Raw genomic sequence first — 26,921 nt, forward strand, 5'->3', positions numbered from 1 at the left:
TTTTCTATCACGACAGAGTTCTTGGCAAGAAGGGATTGGGATGTGGCTATTACTGAAGTGAGCTCTGCTGGTGCAGAAAACACTTGGAACGAGCAAGGTTACTCGTCATCCTGGAAAAATCCGGCAGTATTTTCCACGTACTCAGTCTGCACGCAACACAGGTGCTATGCCTATCAGGGGATAGCAATCACATATCTCTGTTGCCACGTGCTTTTAAAAGCCACACGTGGCATCATGGACGATGTGGACCTCTGCACTTGGGGTCTCAAGCCTGGGCCGGGCTCTGCCTTGTCCTGATAGGACACAGGTGTGTCAAAAAGAAGGCTGTACAAAGTTGGTCAGGTAGAGAAGGTATTGGATTTGGAAAATTTGTCATAGGTTACCTTTCTGACAAATATGAATCTCTTAAACAGGGAAGGCAAATCCAAGGAGATTTGTCTGGGGAGGAGGCAAACAGATTCCTTCCTCCATTTGCCATTTCAAAGTCTTTATACTTTTGATTTTCTTAAATAAAGGTAAGCAGCATTTTAGTGGCTTTCCTTATCTTTCTTCTTCCATTATCTTCCCATACCCATTTCTCTGCATGAAGGCAGCATCCTGAAAACTTTTTTGGTCACTACCCACAGTTACAGCACATTTTACACCGTGACTTTGTGCACAGGCATGTCCCCACATACACACCACAGAAGGTTCATGAAGCCATACTTCATCTTCCCAAGTGAAATGTTCTCTGCTGGTATTTGCGTTTCTATTTTAGACTGTGCTATTCTTTTTCATTTTTTAAATGCTATTATTTGAGCTCACTAAATTGATTTAATGTCATGACTTGTGATTTGAAACAAAAAACTTTGACTTAAGCAGGGAGGTAGTGGAGATTTGATAATGTTATACTTAACTTGCACGAAGTTAACAACATAACTAACTGGGTGGAAGGAATATTCTTTTAGGAACTGAAATGTCTGATTTAGCTACCTGGAAGTACCTGGTAGCTCCAGCCAGCTCTCCAACGTCACTTTGGGCCACATGACACTTGCACGTTGAGGCTGGTTGGCCTGGGAATCCAGATACCCATATTGTAAGTCCTCACTCTTTTTCTTGGGTGACCTTTCTCCATAGCCCTCAGCAATGCTCTCCACTCCCTAGACGGGGCGACATCTCGTGGGGATTTTGTAGCCTTGTTGGACCAGTTTGGCAACCATTACATCCAGGAAGCTATCTACGGCTTTGAGGAATCCTGCTCTATCTGGTACCCAAACAAGCAGGTCCAGCGGCGACTCTGGCTGGAATACGAAGACATCAGCAAAGGTGAGTGACATGCCCGTCAGCAAGTTCTACTCCCTGTGCAAGTCCTGGCTGCCTAGGTACATCCATAGGACCAAAAATAGGGAGTCTGTAGGTGAAGGACTAATTCAGATTTGCCTCGATGTTCTTGCCCACCCTTTAAATTGCCAAGGTTTGGTTGCTAAAACCAGATGTCAAAATGGGAGTATTTGGGGAAACTTTATATGCAGGAGGGGGTCCAAACTGTATGACCACTGAGCGGGTTATCATAGAGGGAGTCTTCTAAAGGGCTTACCAGCCACCATGCATCCTGTTACCATAGCACGGGCAAAATACTAGACGGTTCTTATGGAGTGGGGGAGAAAAGGAGAGCGTTTCAGTCTCCCCCACCACTCCCTGCCTCCGGCAATCCCATCCTACACTGGCTGGCAACCCCTTCCGGTAATTGCGTAGTAAACCCCTTCTCACTCCATCCTGCCCTGTGTTTGGGGGCAATTTTCCTACTGCTCTGTGCTGTGAGGAAATCTCCATTGCCCCAGGTGTTTGTGTAGCTCTGGATAACAGCCTCCCAAATAAATCTTGGTCCACTGTTTGATGGCAAGTTAGTATTCAGTCCAAGTAAGTGTAAGAAATTGGAATTTCTGGGACCCTTTGAATCACCTTCTGATGTAGGAGGAGTACTGGCTGGTAAATTTGTGTTCTGATCAACCAAGACTGGTTTAGAATTGCCATTCATGGAATTTCTTCTTCTGAGCTTATCCTCATGGCATTCTGATGAGCTCAAATTATGGATGTGTGAGTTGCTAAAGGGCAAGTGATGAAATTAGCACAGTGAAAACTCAAGAAGTAGGTCATCCTAAGATTTAATGATCAAGGGTCCCTCTGAGACTAGGGACCCCCTGCTGTCATCAGTGCTACAGTGGGAGAAAATATGCTCCCGTGGCTGAGATGCCCTTGGTTCTCTGAGCTCCATACAGATTTCTATTTTGTCTTGAGGCATGAGAGCCCCTCTTCTGACTGGGAGCTTTCTTCCAAAAGAAGCAAGAGGCTTGTACCTGGACTGCAGGCTTCCCCCCAGGTCCTGATTCCTCTAAGCTCAAAGAGACAACCGCAGGCTTCTTGTATCCCTTCAAACTTCAGCATCTTAAAATTGTTCTGATTCCAATTTGCCAAGAAGGAGTATAATGTAAGCACATTTCGATAAGACCAGTTCCAGCTGGCAAAACTTTGTTATGTTTCCATGCCAGAGCCTAGCGATTGAACCAAAGGACTAAAGCCTCCTCTATTTCTGTTTGCCAGTGGTTCAAGGATTGCCAGGCTCTAGGACTGCTGGGAGATGCGAGTCTGACCTTCCTCAGAACTCCTGGTTCTACCTCTTGCGTCTATCCTGAGCATTGTAGTATCCTTAAGGTTAAATGCGAAGCCCAGGAGGGAACTTTGTCCATGGCCTTGGCACTATGCCCTATCCCTCTCCATTCTTACACACAGGAACTAGTTTTGTCACAGTCCAACTGTTGGCTTTAGTTCTCATAAATATGATGTATATCACCCCTTGCTTGTTATTGATATTAAAAGATATTCAAATATTTTAGTATGTTTATTTTGATCTCTTGCAGTTGTCCATGTATACCTGCCCCCCAGCTGACTCCTGAATCTTACCTCTGTGTCATAGAGTTTATCTCTCTTATTGTTGGATGTGATTCTTACCCATAAATATTTTTCTTCTCCCTACGCACTAATTTCTTTTTATTCCCAAAGCACAAAGCATGCTACTGATTAAGGATTATAAGTGCATAAGACAAAGGAAGATTTTCTTCTGCTTTTCTGCACTCTGGAGAGGATTGCTCCGGAATGGAATTTATACACTAGTGGTGACAAGTGTTCTGAGAGGGCTATACCTACCATGGCATAAAAGTGACACCTTTTTAGACTCGAGTCCTTTAATTATATGTTCTTGCCTATTCTAACTTTAAAAACTTTCCAGTGAAAAGGGGTTTTGTGTTCTTTGCTTTTGTACCTATGATTAGATACCTAAAATTGCTTATGGATTGAATAGGAAAGAGGTTTATCGGGGTGAAATGAAATGGAAAGATCACAGGACTGAAAGGCTGGGACTCTAGAATCTGCCAGGTGACTTTTGTTTAGTCAATCAACTATAGGCATCTCCCCTGTAAAGCCTTCTGTAGTTTCTTCCAGCTCTGACAGTTTATGGATCCTAGAAGTCCCCTTTATGTGAGAGGCTTTCTCAGGTGACACATTTGAGTAAAAGACTTTCCTCTTCTTTCTACAAATCACTACACAACTTCTTGAGGGTAGGTTCTGTGCCTTATTCAACTTTGAAATCCCAGGGTCCAGCACAGAGCCGGGCACATGACAGTCCCTCAGCAAGTGTTTGTTATTGTTGAGGTTGTTGTTAGTGATGGCAGTTGGGGTTGTCTCGGTGGGAACGGTGGTTAAAAGCTCTTCTGATGTGGTGACTTCCCACGTGGGTTTTATCATAGACACATAAAACGCTTCAGGTACGCCTGACTGATAAGAACTCAGAGATGGGTATTTTTGAACAGATCTTCAGGAGGCAGCCTTGTATTCAACAGCCACTTATTCGTCGTACAACCACTATATGGTTTGGTCAGACCATTATGTAGGAGCACCTGTCTTAAGATAAGTCTGACTGGAGCCCATGAATAACATATTTCCATTTCTCACGGTCTAAGATTAGCCTCTCTTCTTTTTCTTTTACAGAGCAAATAAAGGCTATCTGAATTGAAATTTCCAACCTCACTCTCTCTAATTCTAAACTGACTTCCATCTTTTCTCATCATCCTTTGCCCTTGTGCCTCAGGAAATGCAGTGAGTTCCTCCTCTTCAGGCGAATCTCTCCACCAGTACACTTGCTTCCTTCCCTCTCTGCTTCCTCTTAGTCCTCACTCATTCATTAGCCTCCTCTTTTTTCATCTCTGCAACCTCTTCAGCCACAATTATCCCTTCGCCAACCTTCTATTTTCCAAAAAATAATATTTTTATAAATATGCAACTCTTTTACCACTGTTTCCTTTCAACATGTCACCATCAAATTTCTTGAGTAAGTTGTTTATACATCTTTTCTCTACTTCCTCAACTTCTTTTCACTCTTCCAGTAATTGCTTTCAGCCCCGTCACCCTTACAGAAATTGCTCTGGAGAAGGAAAAAAAAGACTTTATAAGCAGAGGTTCATTTTTCTATTCTGTGACCATTTCATCTATCTCAGCTAAAGAATTTGTCCCTTTTGGCCAGGTCTGCCTTCTTGCAAATCCTCTCCCTTTGTATCTCTGATGCTATTCTGTCCAGATTCTCTTCATAAGTCTTTGACCTTTATTTCTCATTCTTTTTTGCCCTCACTCCTCTAAAGAAATCGCTTACATTTTGGTCATTTTCTAGGATTTCACCCTTAATGTTCATTTCTTCTTCACTGTTGCTGGGTGATTCTCTTTTGTATCTACCTCAACCCACATCTCAAATCCTTCCCTTCTCCCTGAAATTCAAAAGCTCATTTGTCTGTGAGTGTTTACCATTTCTACCTGGATATTCTATAGGCACCTCAATGATCAGCATCTCTTTTCTCTGTATCTGCTAGTAGATTCATGAACCACATTGATGGGTCAAAATATAAAGTGAGGGGTCTTTTATATTCTCCTCCACCCTCCACATTCAACCATTTACAAGTTCTGTTCTTTTTACCCCCTAAATATTTCTTCAGCAGGTGTCTTCTCGTCCGTTTCTCAAAATTGTATGAGTTTACAGTATCAGCTCTCATAAGAAATATTGAAATAGCATCCTCAGGTGCCTTCTTCAGTTTCCTGCCACTCTCGTCCATTCTGCATTTCACTATCTGTTATCTTTTTTAAATGCCCCTTAGTGACATGACTCTTGAGCTTGGAGCCCGTCACTAATGCCCTACTGCCTTCTCAGCATGAACATGGCTTCACTCCCTGTATTAGTTTCCCATGGCTGCTGTAACAAATGACTACAAACTTGGTGGCTTAAAACAACATAAATTTATTTCCTGAAAGTTCTGGGGCCAGAGATCCAAAATCAGTTTCACTGGTCTAAGCTCAAGGTACTAGTGGGGCTGGAGGATCCTTCTAGAGGCTCTAGGAGAGAACCCCTTTTTTGCCCTTTCCAGCTCACAGTGGCCTCCTGTATTCCTTGGCTTGTGGCCCCTTTCTCCATCTTCAAAGTGCATCACTCCAATGTCTGAGTCACATGGTCTTCTCTCTGACTCTTTCTGCCTCCTCACGTAAGGACCCTTTTGATTACATTGAGTCCACCCAGATAATGCAGGATAATCTCCCCATCTCAAGAGTCTTAATTTAAGCATATCTGCACACTCTCTTTTGCGAGTCACAGGTAACATTCATAGGTTCTAGAAATTAGGACCTGGGCATCTTTGGGAGCAAATATTCAGCCCACCACACCCTCTACCCTCTCTGGCTGCTGCATCACTGACCATTCCCTACCCCGAGCATTCCTCCACTCTGATGACACAAGACTGCTTGCTATCGGTCCAAAACCCTTGCATTTGATTCCAGACAGTTTAAGGCCTCAGAGTCTCCCTTCCTGCTCCAGTCTGAGGCCAGAGGTATGTGCTCTAAAGTCTCCACAATTACTCGTCCCACTCAGAAACTTTCTCTTGGGCCCTCTCTTGCCCACCCGGCCCCCTGACCCTGCTCCATTCCCTGGTGTCTGTTCCTTTGCCTCATTTCTGGATGCATCTTATTCTCTTCTTAGGCCCTTAGGATCAGCAGATCAGTCTTCCTGGCTATGATTTCTGTTTCTTGCTTGTGTCTTTTAATCGCCCCCTTCAGCTCTATAAATTGTCATCTGCAATTAAATGATACCTTGACCCAGTGTCAGGCCCCAACTCTGGGTCCAGGGTCAAGGTTCCCACTGGTTCAGAAGAGGAGATTGAGCCTTTCCACACTTCTGAGCCTACCTAACCTTGTCCTCTATCTACCCCTATTCTACCATCACCTTTCTACTCTTCAAGAGCCAGTTCTAACATCACCACTTCCACCAAGCCTTCCTTCTAGTCAGAATTCTTTGCTTCCTGTTTCATGCTCTTGGAGCTCCTTATATATATATCCTTTGACAGCACTCTTGACATTTCCCTGTATTGTCATTTCCCTGTATGACTGTCTCCCATGATAATAGACTTGGCAGCATGTACCATATTTCCCTCCTTTTTGTAATTTAAAAAGTTTATTTAAAAAATGCAAAATGTATAAAACAGAATAAAGTGAAAAATACATCTTCCTCTCACTCTTATCTCCCAGTCATCTAGTTCCACTCCCCAGAGGCAACCAGGCAACTATTACTACAGTTTACTGTCTATCTATCCAGATATATTCTATTCCTAGCTATGTGGAAGTGAGCAAAGAAAGTTGCAGAAAAGTAGATATATTAGGGTCTTGTCTGTTTTCAAAATGTTATATATAAATATATGCATATACACATCTATATAAGTATAATCTTTAGCCTCCCTCTCACTATCTATGTATATTTAGATATGTGTGTGTGTATGTATGTACACACACACGCACACAAGTTATCTGTTTGTTTCAAGATTAGGGATATGGTATAGGGTAGGGGCTTTTATTTTTTGTACTAAAAACTTCTGTGTTGCTCTTCCTACAATAAGCACGTGCCACTTTTATAATAAAACTTTTTTAACACTGAAAAATATATTCTGAAAAGTTTCTGTTATCTAAAGACTTAGAAAGTTAACTGGAAAAAAACAAATCACACAATTGTATCTACAAAGAGCTGAACTTTGGATAGAAATCTGGGAGGAAGTGCAAAACAATAGGATCATTTCTTACCAATCTTTGAGTCTTCACCCCTGACACAGGGCCTGGCATATTATTAGCATCTGTTGTACTGTTTGTTGAACGAATAGATCCTTTATTTTGTTCTTACTTCAGAAGAAACAGTAAAAAGAGCCACAGATTTGTAGATTCCAGAGAAGTGACCAAAATTTGAACCTTCTTCAAATAAGAACTTCCAAGGGCTTAATTTTAATCCTCAACCTGACACACTAAAGCTCAGTACATTTTCTTTCTCTCTTTCTTTCTTTTTTTTTTCCTTCTTTTTTTGGTACTCCATTCAGGAGTGGATTTCCTCAGATCTTTCTTCCTTTTCTTTTCCAGTATCACTTTCATTGCTACGTTAGAGCTGACCTTTGCCATAGCTTTTCCTCGCCATTGCTTTTGGGGCATATCAGTGGGGTTATCTGGGTTGACAATTGGCAATAAGCAAGCGCTTCCTTTCTGTTGTACCTTGTAGTCCATAATCCACTGGGGGTTGGGGCATAATCCACAGCGGGTTGGTTGGTTGGTTTCCAGCCAGTTGCTTCCTTTCCATGGGGAAAGCTAAGAAGAATAGCTTCCTCTTCTTCCAAGACACAAGTTGAGAGTTTGTCCCTTAAGGGGACCCTCTAGCTCTGAGAAGTCTTAAGTTAGATTAGAATCAAAGAAAGAAGTAAGCCACCTGATGGCATTGTATTTCTACCACACAGGATGCCACGTTTTCTATTTTTCATCAGTTATTTTTTGGGAGGACAGAGCCCAAGAAAGACTCAGTTGGCTCCTCTGCCCAGGATAGTGAACAGATTTCTTCCATGGCTGAAGCAAAAACAATAGCTGAAGCAGCCATCAGCCTCTGATCCAGTCTGTGAGTGCTGGTCAGCAGAGACCTCGTCTTGATGCCAATGAAGAGTAATAACTGAAGTTTGTATAATGCTTTATGCTTTACGACCCCAGGGTTGCAGACCAGCTGCAAAGGCTCTCTTTATGGACATTTACGACGACAAAGTTAGCACACAAGTGGCAAAGCGATTATGGCATACAGCTATTTTCTTTCAATGATTAATTAATTCATTCAACAAACGTTTGCTGAGGGCCTGCTACATGCAAAACCCTGAAGTGAGCAGAGAGGAGGTTTAGAGAAGACATCTGTTCTATGGCATTCCCAGGCAGACAGGCCTGATGAAGGTGCCACTGATGCTGAACCGGGTGGTATCATAAACAGAGGCTTCCAAGAGGATCTGAGCTTTTCTAAACATATGTGTGAGGATTTATTTTGAGTCTTCAAGTCCCCAGGCTCTGATGCAGAGTCCGGAGTAAAGTGGATCTGTAGGTTGAGGGAAGAAGTTACCAAAATAATATTACCAAACAGCCTGTTACATAAGTGTTCTCATTTAATCCTCAAACATACACATCACTTAAGTCTTACGTTCCCTATTTATAGATAAGAAAATAAAGCCTCGGAGAGCTTAAATAACTTGCATGTGGTCACCTAAGCAGTAAGTGGCAGAGTGAGGATAAGAATGCCTTCACCTACTGAGATACTTTGCAAATGGCAGCTTGCTGTTTTGCCTGCCAGTGGCACAAGAAGAGATGAAGGAGGGAAGATGAGTGGGCCAAATGGAAGTAGGATCAAGATGGAATTGAAGCCAGGTGACTGGTCTAAAGTGACCACTACAGGGCCAGATGTCAACCATGGTTAGACTTCGAGAAGGATCCACTGCCTTTCATCTTGAGTCTTCAGGATTTTTGGTTATTTGTTGTGGGGTTTTTTTTTTTTTTTTTGGCCGTGATATATGATGATGACCCAGTTTCTGGAGGAGTTTTTGTTTTTCTGTACAGCCGTGCTTTTCAGAATTTAATATGCCTGTGTATCACCTGGGATGTCGTTGAAATGGTGATTCTGATTCAGTGAGTCTGGGTGGGGCCTGAGATTCTGCATGTCTAACAAGCTCTTGGATGACACCAGAGCTGCTAGTCTGAGGACGACATTCTGAATAGCAAAGCTAGATTCTCTCCTCAAAGACGAACAGGGAGTGGGTTTCCCCATCATCCCTGCTCTTCCTGTCCAGTGCAGGAACTTCAACACGGGAGCCATGGCACGGTGGCCTCCAGGGCTGTGTCCTGGTATCATCTCCACGGTGCAGAGTCTCACAGAAAGGAGGACGAGCCTGAATGGTTTTCACTTTAGGCCAGGACTTTTCTCTGATTAAGCCATTGATCATTAGGCTTGTGTGCAGAATTGAACAGTCTTACGCCCTCAGGCACTGAAGGGAATTGGAAACATGCCAACGATCAGGATTAAAAGTGATAAGCTGTTTTTTTAAAAAAACTTTGTGCTGTAGGCAACACTGTCCTCATCTTACTATCTCAAACATTCTATTTTTTAAAATAGTGTTCAAGAGGTCCCCATTTTTTCCTCTCAAAACCAAAAATTATTGGAGTTTCATATTTTTACCTGGTTATTATTATTTTAGTTGATGGGACAATTCTGGTGGTGATGTCAAACTTCTGTCATATAATGATGGGCCTGACAGTCGTGACATCTTGTCCATAATGTACAATTTAGTAGTTGATCATATAGTTTTCTGGATTATTCTCTCCTCCAAATATGTAAGTTTTGCCTTAACAGTTTGATGGATTGCTTCCTGAGAGTGGGCTCATTCATTCATTTATTCAGTTCCTTCTATATCTAAGCACTGGTGTAGGCACTGGTCCAATAATGGTGAATGATGCAGAAAATCTTCCCGCTTCTGTGGAGCTTCTATCTTAGTGAAGAGAGAAAGAAAGTGGCAAGTGACAAATGAAAGCAATAATTCTAGATAGTGACATATACTATGAAGAAACTAAAATCAGGGGGTGTAATAGAGGGTGACTGGAGGATGGGTGGGGGAGCTGATTAAGATGGCAGGCACAGGGCACTTCCCTGGTGGTCCAGTGGTTAAGACTCCATGCTTCTATTGCATGGGGCACAGGTTCAATCCCTGGTCTGGGAATTAAGATCCTGCATGCCGAGAGGTAAAAAAAAAACAAAAACAAAAACAAAGATGGCAGGCACAGAGAAGGCCTCAATGATGGTAATGAAGGGGTGAGTTTGAGCTGAGACCTGGCAGACAAGACAGAGCACACAAAGATCGGGGGGCCGAACAGTCCAGGTAGGGGACATAGCAAATGCAAAAGCTTCATAATTTTTTGAATTCTCATAGCTTCTAGCATCAGGTAGGGCGTATAGAAGTTAGTTGGTAAATATCAGACTGTTAACCAACATGACTGAGAAGAAAGAGGCCTGGATTCTCTGGTGGAATATGGAGAGAAGAAGCTCTACTTCTAGCCAGACTTGTTCTGTTTCCTAGATTCAGCAAGCTAAGCTGGGATCAATTTGTTTAGCCCATCGTCTTTTATCCAACATTTAGATCAATGCTCAGGTGGGCTGGCCATGGTGCTCTAGACCCATGAGTACAATACATATATCTACCATGACTTTTATCTTGGTCTTAAGCCATGGTCTCCATACCAAAACTAATAGTTTATGTCTGCACAAGAAAATATGTTGGGAAAAAATTACAAGATAAATGGTGAGGCAATGGGAAATCCTGCAACAAATGTGGAAATCTGAACTTGACATCACTTGGGCTTCCCGCATCTTTTGGGATGGGTGCCTGTGTCTTAAGTGGTAATATGTCTATATTGTCCATCCAACTCTAAGGCAGCATGTTGAGGGAAAGAGCACTGGATGGGGAGTCAGGAGATCTGGGTTATTGGTCTCAGTTGAACCGTTAGTCAGCCAGCTGACCGTGGGTAAATTACTTAGCCCTCTTCAAAATCATCTTCCCATCTGTATAATCACTAACTTGAATTAGATTATACTTCGAGTTTCTTCTACTTTTGGTGTTCTGTGACTTCTACATATTCAGCAAATGATTTCTACTTCTCATAACAGAATGCGACATTTAATAATGCCTGGCTCAAGGATAAATAGGCTAACTCAACTGATATTGCAATGGAAGGAGTAATGCAGCTGTTTATAGTGAGGATTTAGAGTCAGATTGGCATCAGAATTTTTATTGAGAAGTTTAATTAGTGTCTGTGAGCCTCAGTTTCCATGTCTGTAAAATAGGGCTATTGATACTTAGCTTACAAGTAAGGATAGTGTAAGGGTCGAATACAATAATTATTTATGAAACACAATGTCTAGCATACTGTAACTGTTCAGTGCATTGTGACATATTATTATGACTATTATTAGTACTAGCATTATTTCAGTGAGATTTGCCGTTCAGTTCACTATTTTTGAACAAAATAGCTGCTGATCAAAATGCCAAGGAGATGTCAGTGAAACTGGGTAAATTTTTTCTTCACAGAAACACTGATGTATATTTTAGAAGTCACAAATCACTAATTAGGCTAGTGGAACAAGGGGCGTCAAACCAAAATTACAAAAATTAAGACCAGAATCACATCTTTTGGCTGCTCTTTTCAGTCCCAGTTATAGCTCCTTTGCTAAGAAAAGACCAGGAAATAAGCACCACCCATATTAGAGGGATTTTTTTTTTTTTTTTTTTTTTTTGGTGGGGTAAGGGAGGCTATAAGAATGTGCTCTCTGTGGAGAAGAATCCCTGGGGACGTTTTTTTGATAAGCAGCCTGGGTGTTACTGCTTTTTAAATGCAAAGCAGCTGTCAGGTGCATTCTCCAAAGGGGGAAAATTCATGCAAATGTCCAGCTGTACTAGCCTTCCCTGTTACCTGTAACTCAAAGCCTGTGCCATCTGGTTCTGCTGCCTGCATACAGACGTGGACTCTGATCCCTCTTGTGCCCCAGAGGTGGGACCCTGGCCCTAGTAACAACCCAGGTTCCAACATAAGTGGATGTTGAGGTAGAAAGATAACTGATTAATAGTTTTTGGGTTTTTGTTAGGCTACTGTCTCCTCCTGTTTTCCATGAATAATCTGCTTTAGAGGAACACTCTTGTATTCTCAGAGGCCTGAGGAGGTCACCAGCTTCTGGAAGGTGAGGGGTGTCTCTAGCAAATCTCTGAGGTCACTGCCTGTTCCTACCCCATCTTTTGCAATACATAACGCCATGCACCGAATCTAGCAGGCAATCAATAAATATTGGTTGAATGAATAAATGAGCAAATACCATACTTTTCTCTCCTCCTTTTCCTCTTCCAGTGGAAATGGCAGCATATTGTCCAGGACAGCATCTCCTCAAACACCATCCCCTTCAATCCCCCGGCACCAGCCCACCCGCTCATCATCCCTCTTCCATAGCCATAGGACTGATTGTTTTGTGTGGGGGACATTATCCACTTGCCCCCCGACCCCGGAATTACGTCATGTTCTGGGATTTGGCATTAGAAGAATAGACTAGTCTTTAAAACCAAGTGATCGGGCTTCCCTGGTGGCGCAGTGGTTGGGAGTCTGCCTGCCGACGCAGGGGACGTGGGTTCGTGCCCCGGTCCGGGAAGATCCCACATGCTGTGGAGCGGCTGGGCCCGTGAGCCATGGCCGCTGAGCCTGCGTGTCCGGAGCCTGTGCTCCGCAACGGGAGAGGCCACAACAGTGAGAGGCCTGTGTACCAAAAAAAAAAAAAAAAAAAAAAAAACCAAGTGATCAGTGACTGGGATTACAAACTAGGAACTGGGGTAAATCCATGTGTGGACCTCCAATTTGCAATCGTTATTTCAAGTTTCTGGCTACCAGTTAATGTTGTAGGAGCCAACAATAATCTTTCTTTTACCACCTTTCCTATAATTGCTTTTTAAAAAATAAAGCAAGTAGGAAAGTTTTCTTGGTAGGGAGGGAGGGGGTAAGGGAGTATGTGTTAGGTGTAACATGCAACTTGTGTTTAAACTGAAACACAAGACATAAAACTACTGTGACTTAAACCAACACATCAACAAACCCCTTTCATCTAAGCTTACCCATTTGGCCACTAACCATTTCTGATTCATTCCTAGTTTCCATGCCTCTGTTGTTAAGAGACAGCCTCCCTGAATCTCATGGAACTCTTTGGAAGTTGGTTCAATTATTAAAAGATGTAAATTAAGAGGAAAAATTAAAAATACATGAGAAAAAACTAATGTCAAGGAAATCAGCAAAAAATGGATTAGGTAGGTAATTAATTTAGAAAAAAAAATGAGAGTAGTTGACATCGTTTTCAAGCCTGGCCCCAACTGCCAACTACACTACAAAACGCAGCTGATTAATGTTACAACAGTCAAAGGATCCAGAATACATCATTTCTGTCTCTGTTACTGATGAGAGGAAGATGGTTTTCCAATCAGATCAACTTCCCTCTAAAAAATTCCCAAGTGTACTTTGACATTATTGCTGTTAATTTTGCTGCCAGCAGAGTCAGGGACACGTAGACCTCAATTGGCAGCACCTTGAGGGAAGGCTGTGAGTTCTGCAAGGTAATGATGTTTAAGCATTCATTCAGAAATGTGTATTGTTTACTGTAGATCAGGTGCTGTGCTGGGCATCAGGAATATGATGGGTAATAAAAGAAGGCTCCTAACCCACTGTGGGATTCTAGATGTTGAGGTGTAAAGCATAACTCTGTCCTTTGCCAGCCTCATCTTACTTCTTCTCTCCTTGCAATTGGCTAGTCAGTATCTATGGGACAGCATGGTTGAACCCTCTGGGGGACCCACGAAAGAGGCAAAGAAGGTCACTACGAGGTCCGGAACATACTTTCCACCTTGAGAGTTCATCCCACTCCTTGGAAAGTTTCTCAGGGGGCAGGTCTCTGCATATCCCGTCAACTACTGAAGTGCCCATACTGAAGGTGGCTGCTGCCCCCAGGAGCAATCTGTGAGACACGGAAGAGGGGGAGCAAAGGGGCACATGTGGAGAGCTTTAGGTGAAGACCCCTTGCACCAGCAACAATTCCTGGGGCGAGGGGCTGTTGGACCAGGTTGGGCCATCGCTGGGTCACGTGTGGTGGCCACACCACTGCCTTGCTGCTTCGTGCAGGGCTGCTTGTAGACTACCTGTGCTCTGGTGACTGCCCACTGAGGCCAGAGAGGGGACTGTACCTGCCTAAGCAGAGTTCATGGCCTGCGGCTCCAGGAAGTGGTCACGCCGATCTCCCCTTAAAGCCTAACATGATTAGAAAGGAATAGATAGCTTGGCTAAGTCATAACCACACAAGGCCCGTCCACCTGGTGAAGTCTGGCAGGGGACAGGGTTCATTCCACACAGTTAGAATGTAACACCACAGAAGCCCTCAGTTTGGAGCAACTGCAAACATCAAGCAGGTTCAAAAGACTCAATTTTTCTTTGACCGATTAATAAAAAAAATAACACAGAAAGAAAGAAAAAGAAAGGTAGAAAGAAGCGTTTCTCCAGCGCAATTTTTCAATAAATCTGCCAGTTAAAATATGTGCTTTGTAGGTGAAATGTGAGTGCCAGTGACAGGGAAAAACAGCCTAATCGGGTAGACCAACATCCCGGACTCCCTTGACATTTTTTTGTTTCCTTGGGGTTTTTCTTTAATCAGTTGATTCCACAGAGGCAGCTTATAAAGCCACTCTTTGCCTGCGCCTCTGTTGCCCACCTTGACTGCTCTGGTCCCTCCTGTAAATTTATTACAAGCCAGTCGATTACCGTGGTAATTGGTTCTATTTATATTGATGTGTTTGGGGCATTTATGGCTTTATGTATTTTTATTTGATCTTCTTGTTTTGCCTTCTCCCTTAGAGAGCAGGGACTCTGCCCACTTCTTTGCGTCTCCCCATAGCTGTTGCCTTAGACTCTGCTCGCAGTGTGTTCACGATCAATATTGATCACAGTAATGTGGATGTAGATAATCAGGAGACGCCAGCCCCCAAGCTTTACTGATCGCTGCATCCTTTTACAGAGCTGGGTAGAAAGAAGAAGTGTTCTTTCTTTTTTTTTTTTTTTTTTTTTTGCAGTACGCGGGCCTCTCACTGTTGCGGCCTCTCCCGTTGCGGAGCACAGGCTCCGGACACGCAGGCTCAGCGGCCATGGCTCACGGGCCCAGCCGCTCTGCGGCATGTGGGATCTTCCCGGACTGGGGCACGAACCCACGTCCCCTGCATCGGCAGGCGGACTCTCAACCGCTGCGCCACCAGGGAAGCCCAAGAAGTGTTATTTCTTGAGAATTTCCACAATATCTCCCTTCAAGGGTAATTCATGTGTTGGGCCCTGTATAGATCATGCATTCTGCATTTGTTGGGCTGATAAAGATCATTAATGATCTACAGATACACATAAAAGCAAATTGAAACCAAAGAAAAGCTCTCTTATAATTCAATCAACCATTTTAAAACATGGTTGATGATGGAATGATGGAAAAATGGAATGATGATTCAGTGCATGTTTATTGAGTTTCTACTTTGTGTAGGTGTTGGGCAATCATCACTGTAGAAGGAACATGATCCCTGCTCTCACGGAGAGGATGTGGATGAGACAGACTATAAACAAGTAAATAAAGAATAAACAAAATACTAGAAACTTTGGGTAATAAGGGTAATGAAGAGGGTGCTGTGATAAAGGGTGATAGGGTCAGTATCCTCTTTAGAAAGGGTCATCAGGGAGGGTATGAGTGGTGTTTATGTTGAAATGTGGAGGATGAGCTGGAGAAAAGGCATCCCAGGAAGGGGGGAGTGGCCAGTGCAAAGTCCTGAGGTGGGGGAGCCCAGTGGGATTGCAGCCTAGGGAGTGAGGAAACCATGGCCTGGCTGGAGCTGGAAAGGACAAGGATGGCCATGCAGAGTCACGGAGGCAACTGCCCCGTGACTCTGCATGGCCTATATGTTAGGATCCGTCCTGCACTGGGTGGAGAATAGCTTCAAGGGAGGCCAGAGTGGACACAAGGACACCAGTTAAGGACCTAAAGCAGGAACCCTGGCAGTGGACATGGAGAGGAAAGAACAGGGTAAGGTTTGTTTGTGGAATAGAGAAACTTGAAGACAGGGTGGAGGAGGGGAAGAGGAGTGGAGATAATTCCTAGATATTCGCTTGAGCAACTGATTATGCTGGAGCACCATTTACAAACTGGGGGGGCAATGGGATGGAAGAGGTTGGGGGATGGTGGGGAATCTAGAGTATCATGCAGACTTTGAGTTTCCATGGAGACAGCCAAGTGGAGAAGTCAAGGAGCCAGTTAGATGTGCAGGTCTGGAGCTTAGAAGGGAGGTCAGTGCTAGAGATGCCAATCTGAGCCTGCAGAGTTCAACCAGCTCATCCCGGACGAGCTCGCTCAGGGAGGAAGACGGAGAAGAGAAGAGAAGTGGGCCCAGGCCCAAGCTCTGAGTTGCTCCCACACTTAGAGGCCGAGCAGAGGTGGCAGGTTGCGGGGGAGCTCAGCAAAGGAGACCGTGAGGGAGCAGCTGGGAGGTGGGAGAATCAGAAGAAGGCTGTGGTGAAGAGGGCAGTGGGTGGCTGTCTTGTCCTGCTGAGTGAGATTTGTAGGTCAGACATCATTGCCTTAGAGCAGTGTTCCTTTAGAGAATCCTAAAATATTATAACTGCAAAGGCCCTGGTAATATATGTGCAGAAACTTACAATTATTAGTATTTTTCATATATCTCATACTTCTCACCACCCTATGAAGTGTGGAGGTAGGTTACACGTTATGACCTTGTCTGGTGAAGGGTCTTGGTGAGCTGTGCTCAGTCACAATGGCTTCACTTTGAATTGTAAAGCCCTGAAAGACACTTTGCAAAGCAGAGCTCTGTCCCTTGGGGTATCTTCAGAGCGAGCGTGTTGTCCCAGGTCCTTGGAATGCTGAGCGGTGGAACCATTCCCCATGTAGAACGTCTGCCCGCAGACCATGAGCTCTTGCCGGATGCCCCCGCTCCTCCCACTGGCAGACCTGTACCTCTAATTCCAAGGGGAGGAGCTGAGGCCCACAGTGTGAAGACACTAGTCTGTGGTCACACAGAGAGTGGCAGAACCAGAAGGAACCCAGGCTTGATCATTCATCATCCTTGTCTCACAGATCTGTGCATTGCTTTCTGCCTGTGCTAAAAACCGGAAGGGCTCGGGACGCTTGTTCCACTGCCTGGGTACATCTCTTTGAATTTTGGATCATCCCACAAAGCTGTCCCAGGATAAACACCCCCTCCCTGAGATTGTCCACTCTTAACAGTTTTATTATTACTAGGCGTTGTCAACCTAATAGCGAACAAAATAAAATCCTTACTCTGCCCAGCTTACCTTGCTATCCCAGTCCTGGGGAGAGAATTCCATTCCACAACTTAAGAAACACTCACTAAGTACCTACTGCCAAAAGTATATTGAATCCCAGGTCCTATGCTAAGTGTCCGGAATATGCTGATGAATAAGAGCTGGGCCCTGCGCTGGAGCTGTTCATAAAATATGTGGGAGGGTGTCCAGTAAACCAGAAATTACAATATAGTGTGATAAGGACTCTAAGAGACTGGAGAACAGTCAGCACGGAAGATGGGCTCCTAGCCCGTAGGATTGAGAAAACCTTCCTGGCGGAAGTGTTGCCTGGACAAAGAGATGGAGGGCGGGTGGCATTGACCGGCAGCCTCTGAAGAAAGGGTATTCTAAGTAGGAAAAGGCAAGGCACATAAACACGGGGAATGAGAAAACGTGAGGGGGAGCTGGGGTGGGGAGGCAGGTATAAAGGTCCCACTGGCCAAGCCCTATCCTCCTACTTCTAACTTAGAGCGGTTTGAAGGACCTACTTATATCTTAATGTGGTTTAGGAGTTATTGAAGGATTTCAGCAGAGAAAGAATATGTTCCTATTGTGCTTAGAAGCTTACATCTAGACAGTATGGAGGGTGACTGGGAGACGTGAAAACTAGAGATAGGTTGACCAGTCAGGACAATTTTGGAGTAGACTGGATGGGAACTGCTGAGGGTCTGGAGTAAGGGGGAGGAAATGTCAAGTGTAGCATGGACGTGACAATACTTTTGGAAATATCGCTAATAGGTGACTCTTTGGATGTGGAGGGTGAGGATGCGGTAAGCCATGGCAAGGCCCAGCCCTGGAGGTTTCCTAGGTAGGCATAAATGGAAAACCCGTGGCTCCTGTGGTGAGTTCTGCAATTATGGAACAGCAAGAATTGAAAACTCTTTAGTCCAGACATTAAACGGAGCTGATGTGGATTGCTGAGCAGCAGAATTTTTGCTTTTCATGATAGTACATGCTGGATGGATGGATGGATGCCGACATGGCAGAGGATGCCAAAGACAGCAAACTCACCTTTCTGGGGTGTCCATCCTAGCAGCATCTCCCTTTTTAGGGGCTCCTTAACTGCAGGCATGCCTCGCTGAGATGCAAGGGTGGAATAGGAAACCTACCTACTCACCTGCGTCCTTATCTCACTAACAGCCTGCCCTTTGGCTGGAACCCCAAGTAGAAGCACCTTGAACCCGGCTCAAAGCATGATGCCAGCAATTCCTTGAACCCAGCCCAGACTCAGTAGTCCGGCCTAGTGTAGGGGAAAAGGGTCAACGGTGATCTTCATGATCTCTGGGTTTCAGATACAAGTTAGTCCATCCACCACAGTAAAAATCAAAATGGTTTTTTCCCTGAAAGCCATTTGGGCGGAGATGAACTAGGGCCATGGGTGAAAGATGGAGAATGAGTTGGGCGGGGAGGATTCAGGTTTCTAAAACACGCCAGTGCTTTCCTGCAGCAGCTAGAAGTCATATTTCTGTAAACACTCAGATCCTTGCCATCCCGAGCATATGTTTCCTTGTTATCTTTTAATTGGTTTTTATCTAAATTTAACACCAAGCAGTTTGTGATGGCGGCAACTGCGAGCATTAGTGTGGTACATGTCAATTCCAGGGCCGTGTGAGATGTCAGGACCTCATCCGTGCCCTCCCTCTCCTCCCCGCATCACACCAGCCCATATTAAGAAGCTGGAAATTGCTCCTCGTGCCCTTTCCTTTCTGTGTTGTCATGTTTATAGATGTCAGGTTCTGGGGAACAAAGGGAGAGGAGTAATCTAAAATCCGAGTGATACCACCGGAAGCTGTGTATAACAGCAGGTGAATGCCAACAGATTGCAGGCTGGTATCAGCAGGCCTGTGATGCATGAAATCCTGCATCCCAGGAAAGGACTTCAGAAATTGTCGAAAACAACTCAGCAAAATGCAGTAATCAGGTGTTTTCAAGAAAGCCGGGGAAGTCTATTTCCAAAGATCTTGTATATCTATGATGTGGAAGGAAGCAGGATGCAATGGGAGAAGGAGGATTTGGGAGTTAAGAGACTCGGTGTCTGAGTGATTTTAAGACAAATCCTCATCTGCAAAGCAGGATAATGAGAATATTGCAGAGGATTGTCAGGACCAAGAGTGTCAAGGCTGGCAGAGCCTCTGGCCCATAGTAGGTCCTCAATAACGTAACCATTAGGAGATTTTCCAGGATGGGCTATAGCACACTAGTCCCACAGATTTTCTACCAGACCTGAATTCCATGCTCAGATTATTTTTGACAACACTGCCTGCTATATTTCCTTCTTGGAGATGTGCAATACATACGAGAATTTTTTTCTTTTTTTGGCTACATTGAGTCTTCGTTGCGGCATGCGGGGTCATTCGCTGCAGTGCATGGGCTGCTCTCTAGTTGTGGTGTGCGGGTTTTCTCTCTCTAGTGACGCGCAGGCTCCAGGGCGTGTGGGCTCTGTAGTTGAGGCGCGAAGGCTCGGTAGTTGTGGCACACGGGCTTAGTTGCCCCTCGGCATGTGGGATCTTAGTTTCCTGATCAAGGATCGAACCTATGTCCCCTGCATTGGAAGGCGGGTTCTTTACCACTGGACTACCAGGGAAGTCCCTACATGTGAGCATTTTAAAGGCTTTTTGAAGATTTACCAAAAACCTGTGTAACTTTTACTCAGGTTGCTCCTTCACATTAGAGCTTGAAAATCTTTTTGTCTGTCTATTTGTTATTTTGAGTAATGCTATCAACAGATCCTAAAAACAAGTTCTATGAGATCTACTTAGAAAAATTCTGAGTTTTTAGTTATGCTGCTTCTAATAAGGGAGGAGCTTTCCCTTTAAATTCCTCTCTCCAGATCTGGCACCAAATCCTCTTGTTTCTTCTGAAATACTCCCCCGGTTTACCCCTCATTCTCTGCACACGGTTTTCACCCCAGTCTGACCCCCAGACCTCCACACCTGCATTGTTATTACAGCCCCCTGGCTAGTCGTTGTGGTCTCTAGTTTCTCGTTCATTCAAACATTCATTCATTCATTCAGTCTGCATTTACCACCTGACTCATCTTCCTTGGCTGTTTTCGTCCTTTGTGCTATTTCCTGTTTAGCTCTAGCAAAGGCTGGCCCCTAACTGTTGCTTCAAGCCTTAAATCCCTGGTCTGCTTCTTCAGGGACCCATTCAATATGGCCCTATGCTATCTATGTAACTGTATTGCTCATTATTTTTCCAGTTAAAACCTCTGTGTCACAGAGTTAAGCTCTTTAATGGCCTCCTTGGCTACCTTCACCTCTATTTTTTTTTTTTCACCTTACTGCCCTTACCCTGATAATCTACATTGTCCTAACTACCTGGTCAGCTCCTCCCATTCTTCCAAACATAGTCTTTCATGAAGCCTTCTGGGACTTCTCCGGCCTCAGTGATAACCCCTCTTCTCTTCTTACAGTCTCAGCCATGTGATAGAGGACTGGTTGGATACCCTGGAGTCAGACAGACGTGGGTATAAGTTCCACCTCTTCTAGTGAGCACGCTATGAACTTGGGCAAAGTAATTAACCTCTCTGTTGCGCAATTTCGTCATCTCTAAAATAGGGACAATTTCAGCCCCAACCACGAAGGTCAATATGGAGAACTGACCTCAGTGTTAACTCTTACCTGGAGATTAAGAAATCGAGTCATCCCTTCATGTTCTACAAGATGGCTTGCTGCAAAGAACCGTCCTTCCCCCTGAGACTTACAAGACTCACAGATCCCTCAAAATTCCCATTCTTTGTCGTATAAATGATTAGCTGAACTGCTTGTCCCCACTGATCATTCAAAACAAAATGCTTGTTAATCAGACTTCGGTTAAACTTCCTTCCTTCCTCCAGGCTCTTGAACTGTAGCCCACCTTCAGCTTGAGCCAGTATACAGCCCCTCCTGAGAAGGGGCTGGCCTCATACCACCTGCCCACATGTGGTTCTTTCTAGCTTTGTTTACTTCTCTCTATAAAAGGAAAACTCTTTTTTTCTAACTTTCGAGATGCTGGCAGACCTCATCAGAGCGTTCTCCCAATTATAATTGTCTCCCCCTATTATTACAGTAGTCTCCCAGTCATGTCTTGCAATAGTCTTTTTGAATAAGGCACTCCCTACTAAGTCTAGATTTGCTTTTTACTTGACAGAATACATGGAAAGTGTTCCACAGAGTGCCAAGATGTGTAATAGAGAGCAGCTGCTATTCTTGTAATTACTATTATTATTATGTTTTGTTATCTTGCTATCCCAGATAGATTGCAAATTCTTTGAGGTCAGTCTCATACCTTAGAGCTCTCCACAGTACCTAACACAATCCTGGGTACATAACAGAAAGATCTGGGTATAGATCTTTAGTAGACGTATACTGACTAACTAATGAACCTGTCATTGAATCTGGAAGCCGACAACCCAGTGTGATCCTACATTTGTGAACAATTCCACAGACAGTGTAAAGGATACTTTACCTCTGTGTGGAGAAAGAAGGTGACCAAATAAGGATTGAGACTCCACCTGGGGTCACCTTAACAAGTGATGAGAGACTGTGGCAATTCCTGTTTCCTTTCCATCTTCTCTAGCTCATAAAATTGCTTTTAAACAGTAGACAGTAAAGAAACCATGTAAGCTAGAATCGTTGCTCGAAATGATGAGGAGAGAAAGAAAGAAGGAAGTTAGCAACTCGGAGAGAATTATGTCTCCAAGCTTCTCATTACCTGCAGGGCCAAACAACACCTTCCATATGTGGCTCTGGGCAACCATGGGTGGGAGTGGGAGTGGGGAGGTTGGAACAAATGCTAGAAGGCTGTTCTCTTTTCTTCAAATATGGGAGAATATTATATTCTGGACAGTAGATGTTATTAAACATTATACCCATGCCCTGCATGACTTGTGAAAATAGTGAATGTGGTGATAACAGAGATGTAAAATGAGTTTACTGTGAGTCAGCCATGATAGCAAACCTCATATTCATTGTTTAAAGTATTTTTATGTTTAAATGCCCCTGGCCAAAGAAAACCTATTCATTTCACCATTCCCATGCGTTCCTTACCATCACTGGGAGACAGTATGGCCTAGTGGTTAAAAGCAAGGTTTTTGAAATCTGTATAACCTTAGTTCTCTAAGCTTCACTTCGGATATCTAGTAAAGATACGGAGCAAGGTGTAAGGATTCAATGAGATCAAGTATAACAAAGCATTAAATTTATAGTGAGAACACCATAGATCAGGGGTCAGCAAATATGACCAGCAGGCATATCTGGCCTGCTACCTGTGATTGGATGGCCCACAAGCTAAGAGTGGTTTCTCTTTAAATAAATGGAAAATAATAATAAAAAGGAAAATAATATTTTATGACATGTGAAAATTATATAGAATTTAAATTTCGGTATCCACAAATAACGTTTTATTGGAACAAAACCATGAGTATTCATTTACGTATTGTCTGTGGCTGCTTTCACACTCAAAGGCATAATTGAGTAGCCCGCAAAGACTGAAATATTTACTATCTGACCCTTTACCGAAAAATGTGCCGATTCCTGCCATAAGTGGTCGGTAGCTCTTGTTATTAAGGATGCTGTTATCCCTCAAGGCCAAGCCCAACAGCTCCCTCCTCAGTGAAGCCTCCCCTGATCTAACTGTCCTGATATTATCTGGTCTTTATTTGATCCTTTAAAAAAAAAAATAGCACTTAAATTCTGTATGTCTGTCTTATCGCCTCTATAAGGTAATATACATCCTTTGAATGTAGGGATTACACATAATTCGTTTTGGTATATTCAGAAGACTTGAACAGTACCTTGTAAACAGATATTCAGTAACTTAGTATTTGCTGTATTGAATTGAGTTCCAGTTTGGGTCTTCTGATTTTGCTTGATGTCAACCAACTTTGCGATGGAAAGAAAGTCCTGGGAGTCTGAAGACAGAAGCATAAAAAGGGTCTAAAAAGATGTACAGTCAAAAAAATAAATAATGGTAACAACCTTGAAATGAGTACTTACCACTATACACACAAAATTTCAGCACCGGTTACTTGTTGACAACATTGGATTCCTACTGTCTCTGAAAATACAAAATTAGATGTGCCTCAGGGATTTGGAGAAATTAAAGATGAATTTTCTTATCTATCATTTTAAAACGGTCCCAGTCTCTCAGCTTTCTTGACACCCTTTAAATTCCTGGCATTGGGAGAGAGGTTGTATTTTGTTAGGGGGGTGTGTGTGCATGCGTGCACATGCACATAAGGACAGATATTCTTTCCATTTTGTTCCTTTATTCATTTGGCATTAGACTAGAATAAAGACAAATATCCGAATTATCCTCCCAATAGACTTGTTACCGTAGGAATGAAAATTAGATACAAGATCCTATAGTGGTAAGCTTTAGAAACAGATAGAATTCATGACTTAATATATCTGAAGTGGCTTATTTTCTGTATTTCGCTGTGGGTTTTGATTCCAGATTGATACAAGGGAAAGATACCCCTGGAATCTTGCTGATACCTAGGAGGGATTTGCTTTTACTCTTTTCTGTGAAAATAAGAAAGAATCTAAAAATCCTAGCACTCTTGTAGTACTAACACCTAAGTATCGTAAATAATTATTCAAGACGTGGAGTGGAGGTCCTGAAATACTACCATTTATAAACCATCCACTCCATGCAAGCACCATCCAAACAGCATGGCATTTCAGGGAGAAATATTTTGTAACTTGAAAGGTTGGTTTGGGAGATCAAAATTTAATCTTATGCCGCTCGTGTAGCATTTTTATTTGAATTAGTTAAAGCTCAGCATGGTCAACAGCATCTTTTCTACCCCTTTCCCCCCTAATATTAATTAAAGAATCACCCAATTCCCAGAGAAATTGGTTGCAGCCTTGAGGGTCCCCTTGGGACGGTAGAGATCACGTCACTCTGAACAGGCTTGCCGTCAAGAGCAAGGATGCCTGACAGACAACCAACAACATCTTTTGATTGATGTCATGCATCAAACCTGTACGTGGAAGCATGTTGTCATAAACGAATTATAAATTTAATGGCATCTCTTCCTTCCCTCTTTCCCATCCCGTGGGGCTCTTGGGGACTTTGTGACTCCAGTACTGAAGCCAGTGACTCAGACATATTCTGTCTCTGCTACCTCCTGCCAGCTCAGTCAGGCACCTCGGGACTGTCAGAGGTCTGGACCAAGTAATGGCTTTCTTAGCCTCATTTTGGGGGGCAAGTGTTGGAACCCTTCCTCAATCCTAGTTTTGTTTCCCCACAATGTGAGGGACTTCTGATCCCTTTACTATGTAGGAACTGACTTTATAGCCACCTTGGTGGGTTAAGTTCCTGCAGACTTGAAGGCTGCTACTTTAGTCCCTGTTAGTGAGTATTCCTGAGTATTCTGCTATCTCTAGCCCATAGAGATCCTCGGTTGGTTTTTGTTTTGTTTTGTTTTTCTTGAGCGTCAATTTAAAAGAAATCATTATGTATTTATTGAGTACCTGTTGGGTGCCAAGACTGCTAGGCATGGAGTAATGATGGTGAACAATGGCTGCCATTGAAAGCTAAGATGCCAGAGGCCGTGCTAAAGGGCTTTGCCTTTATTATCCCGTTTAATCTCAGAACGGTTCTATGAGATGAGATAAGTTCTGTTATAAACCCATTTTACAGGTAAGGAAACTTCAGCTCAAAGTGGTGAGGCATCATGATAACTCTCTGAGCTCTGAATTTGAACATGGGTCTTTGCCAGTTGTGGTGGGAGCCTGGGATATGACATGCTCACAGCATCCGCCTCTGGTGCTTACCCTGAGACCAGAAGGCCTGCTGCACCCCTCTCTGGCCTTCCCCTTCATTTCCAGGACCAGACATCTGCTTTCCCACGTTGACTGGTGGTCCAACCTCAAGGGTCCCAGAGACTAGCCTCCTCATAGCCCATGTCCTAATACACCATTGGGTCTGGGAGCTTCTGCTGGCTCGGTGGCTGTGGGGCCATGTCTGGCTGGCTGGCTGGCTGCTGGGGCTGTGCCTGTTGCTGTTCCGTGTAAATCACTGTCCAGTCATTTCTTTATGGAAAAAAACAAGCCATGAGTGTGCATGAGAGAGAGTTAGACATTATAGGAGACCTTGGCTTTAATGGGGAAAGAGACAAGATGGTTATCTTTATTGGTTATCGTAACTGCCAGCTGGGCCCTGCTACACGAATAAGAGCTTCCTTCTTCCTTGGCATGGCCCCATGCAGAAACCACAAAGTTATGTCTTTTTAACATTTATAATTATTTTAGTATCTACTATAATTACAAGAATTCAGGGAAGTAACTGCCACTATGATTTTACATTACTTCCCTGGGTTGAACGTCATGATTAAGTTTTCCTTATGGCATTTGAATGAGATGAGTTAAAGGTGGACTTTGTTAATATATACACACCTTTTAATCGTTGTCTGAAGGGAGAGTATGAGGTCTGGCTTCTACAATTGCCCCTCATTTTTTCGTCCCCCTGCATGGAACTGTGCATAGGTGTTCCCTCCTTTTCACTTTCCATGAAATCCTTTATGAGATGAACATGCATGATTGAGTAGGTCTGTTTTCGATCAAGAGTATAAAAGTTTTCTGACCTTCGTTATTACGCACCTAAAGTAAGACTGACCACACAGTGCTTTTTTCTAGCAAAATCCAGCATGCAGGGGGACCGTAGAAGGCCAGTTGGAATGTACTCCTTGTGGCGACACCCTTCCCAGGGCCAGCATGTGGTCCTCTTGGCTGGGGAGCACCCCTGGTTACTTTTGGAACAGTTCAGGCCATTGTCATCAGAGTCTGAATCAGTAGTTTTCAAATTAGGCTGCTTGTACCCTGGGGCTCTGAGAAGATGCTTGAATGGCTCCATAAACAATACAGTTGTTTATTTTTACCACACAGTAATGATGTTCAATGCCTAAGGAGTCTGTTCCTGACTTGCATCTCTTTTACATACTCGGGTTAGTTGTAGAATTTTTAAAAAGCGTTCTGACGATATTTATAAAATAAATTACTCTTGGTGACCTCCGACATGTTATCTGAAGTCAGAATCATTTGGTGTGCCTGGTAACATGTATATCCTCCACTCCACCCTGCTGATTTAAGGAAATACTGAGAACGAACATCAGGTCACAGGATAATAGACGTTTAACATTTAGTACTGTCTATATGACTCCACTGGAAGCTCACGTCTAGTTTCTCCTGGACTTTTCTCTTTGCTGATCTTAATCTGTATCCTTTGACTGTAATAAACCATGAACACAAGAATTAAAAAAAAAAAAAAGGGGGGGGGGGACGTGGAACTCATTCTTCTGAAATGCTCCCCTGCTGTGACATCCCTGACAAGCGGCTGTCTGGCATCTGCAAGAACCCTGCTGCTAGCCAATGCACGTCATCTCCAAGGCTGCCCATCCTACTTGGTATCAGTTATAGATTAATATAAAAATTGTCCTTGAAGGAATCAAGAGGCTTCCAGGAATTTAGCCTCCCCACCCTCAGGCGTAGGTTTCAAAACTTCCTCCTATGTGTACCCAAAGCCTGTCTTCCATGCCTCTAATATCACTCCCTGTCATATCATTGTCTCCTTTTCCATCTACTCCTCCCTCCATGCACACTGGAAAATGAGCTTTC

At 43.6% G+C, this 26,921-nt stretch overlaps 1 protein-coding gene across 3 annotated transcripts in view; it reads left to right on the forward strand.

Moving 5' to 3' along the window:
* The window catches only part of ASTN1 (astrotactin 1), a 332,481-nt gene that overhangs the window by 253,977 nt on the left and 51,583 nt on the right, over positions 1–26,921 (forward strand). For all 3 annotated transcript variants that reach the window (XM_027086238.1, XM_027086239.1, XM_027086237.1), the window contains exon 16: positions 1,117–1,305. In XM_027086238.1, coding sequence (XP_026942039.1) covers positions 1,117–1,305 — 189 coding nt within the window. The remainder of the gene's footprint in view (positions 1–1,116; positions 1,306–26,921) is intronic.

The sequence above is a fragment of the Aethalodelphis obliquidens genome, unplaced genomic scaffold, assembly GCF_003676395.1.
Source record: "Aethalodelphis obliquidens isolate GAN/ISIS:26980383/991018 unplaced genomic scaffold, ASM367639v1 scaffold55, whole genome shotgun sequence".
NCBI lineage: Eukaryota > Metazoa > Chordata > Mammalia > Artiodactyla > Delphinidae > Aethalodelphis > Aethalodelphis obliquidens.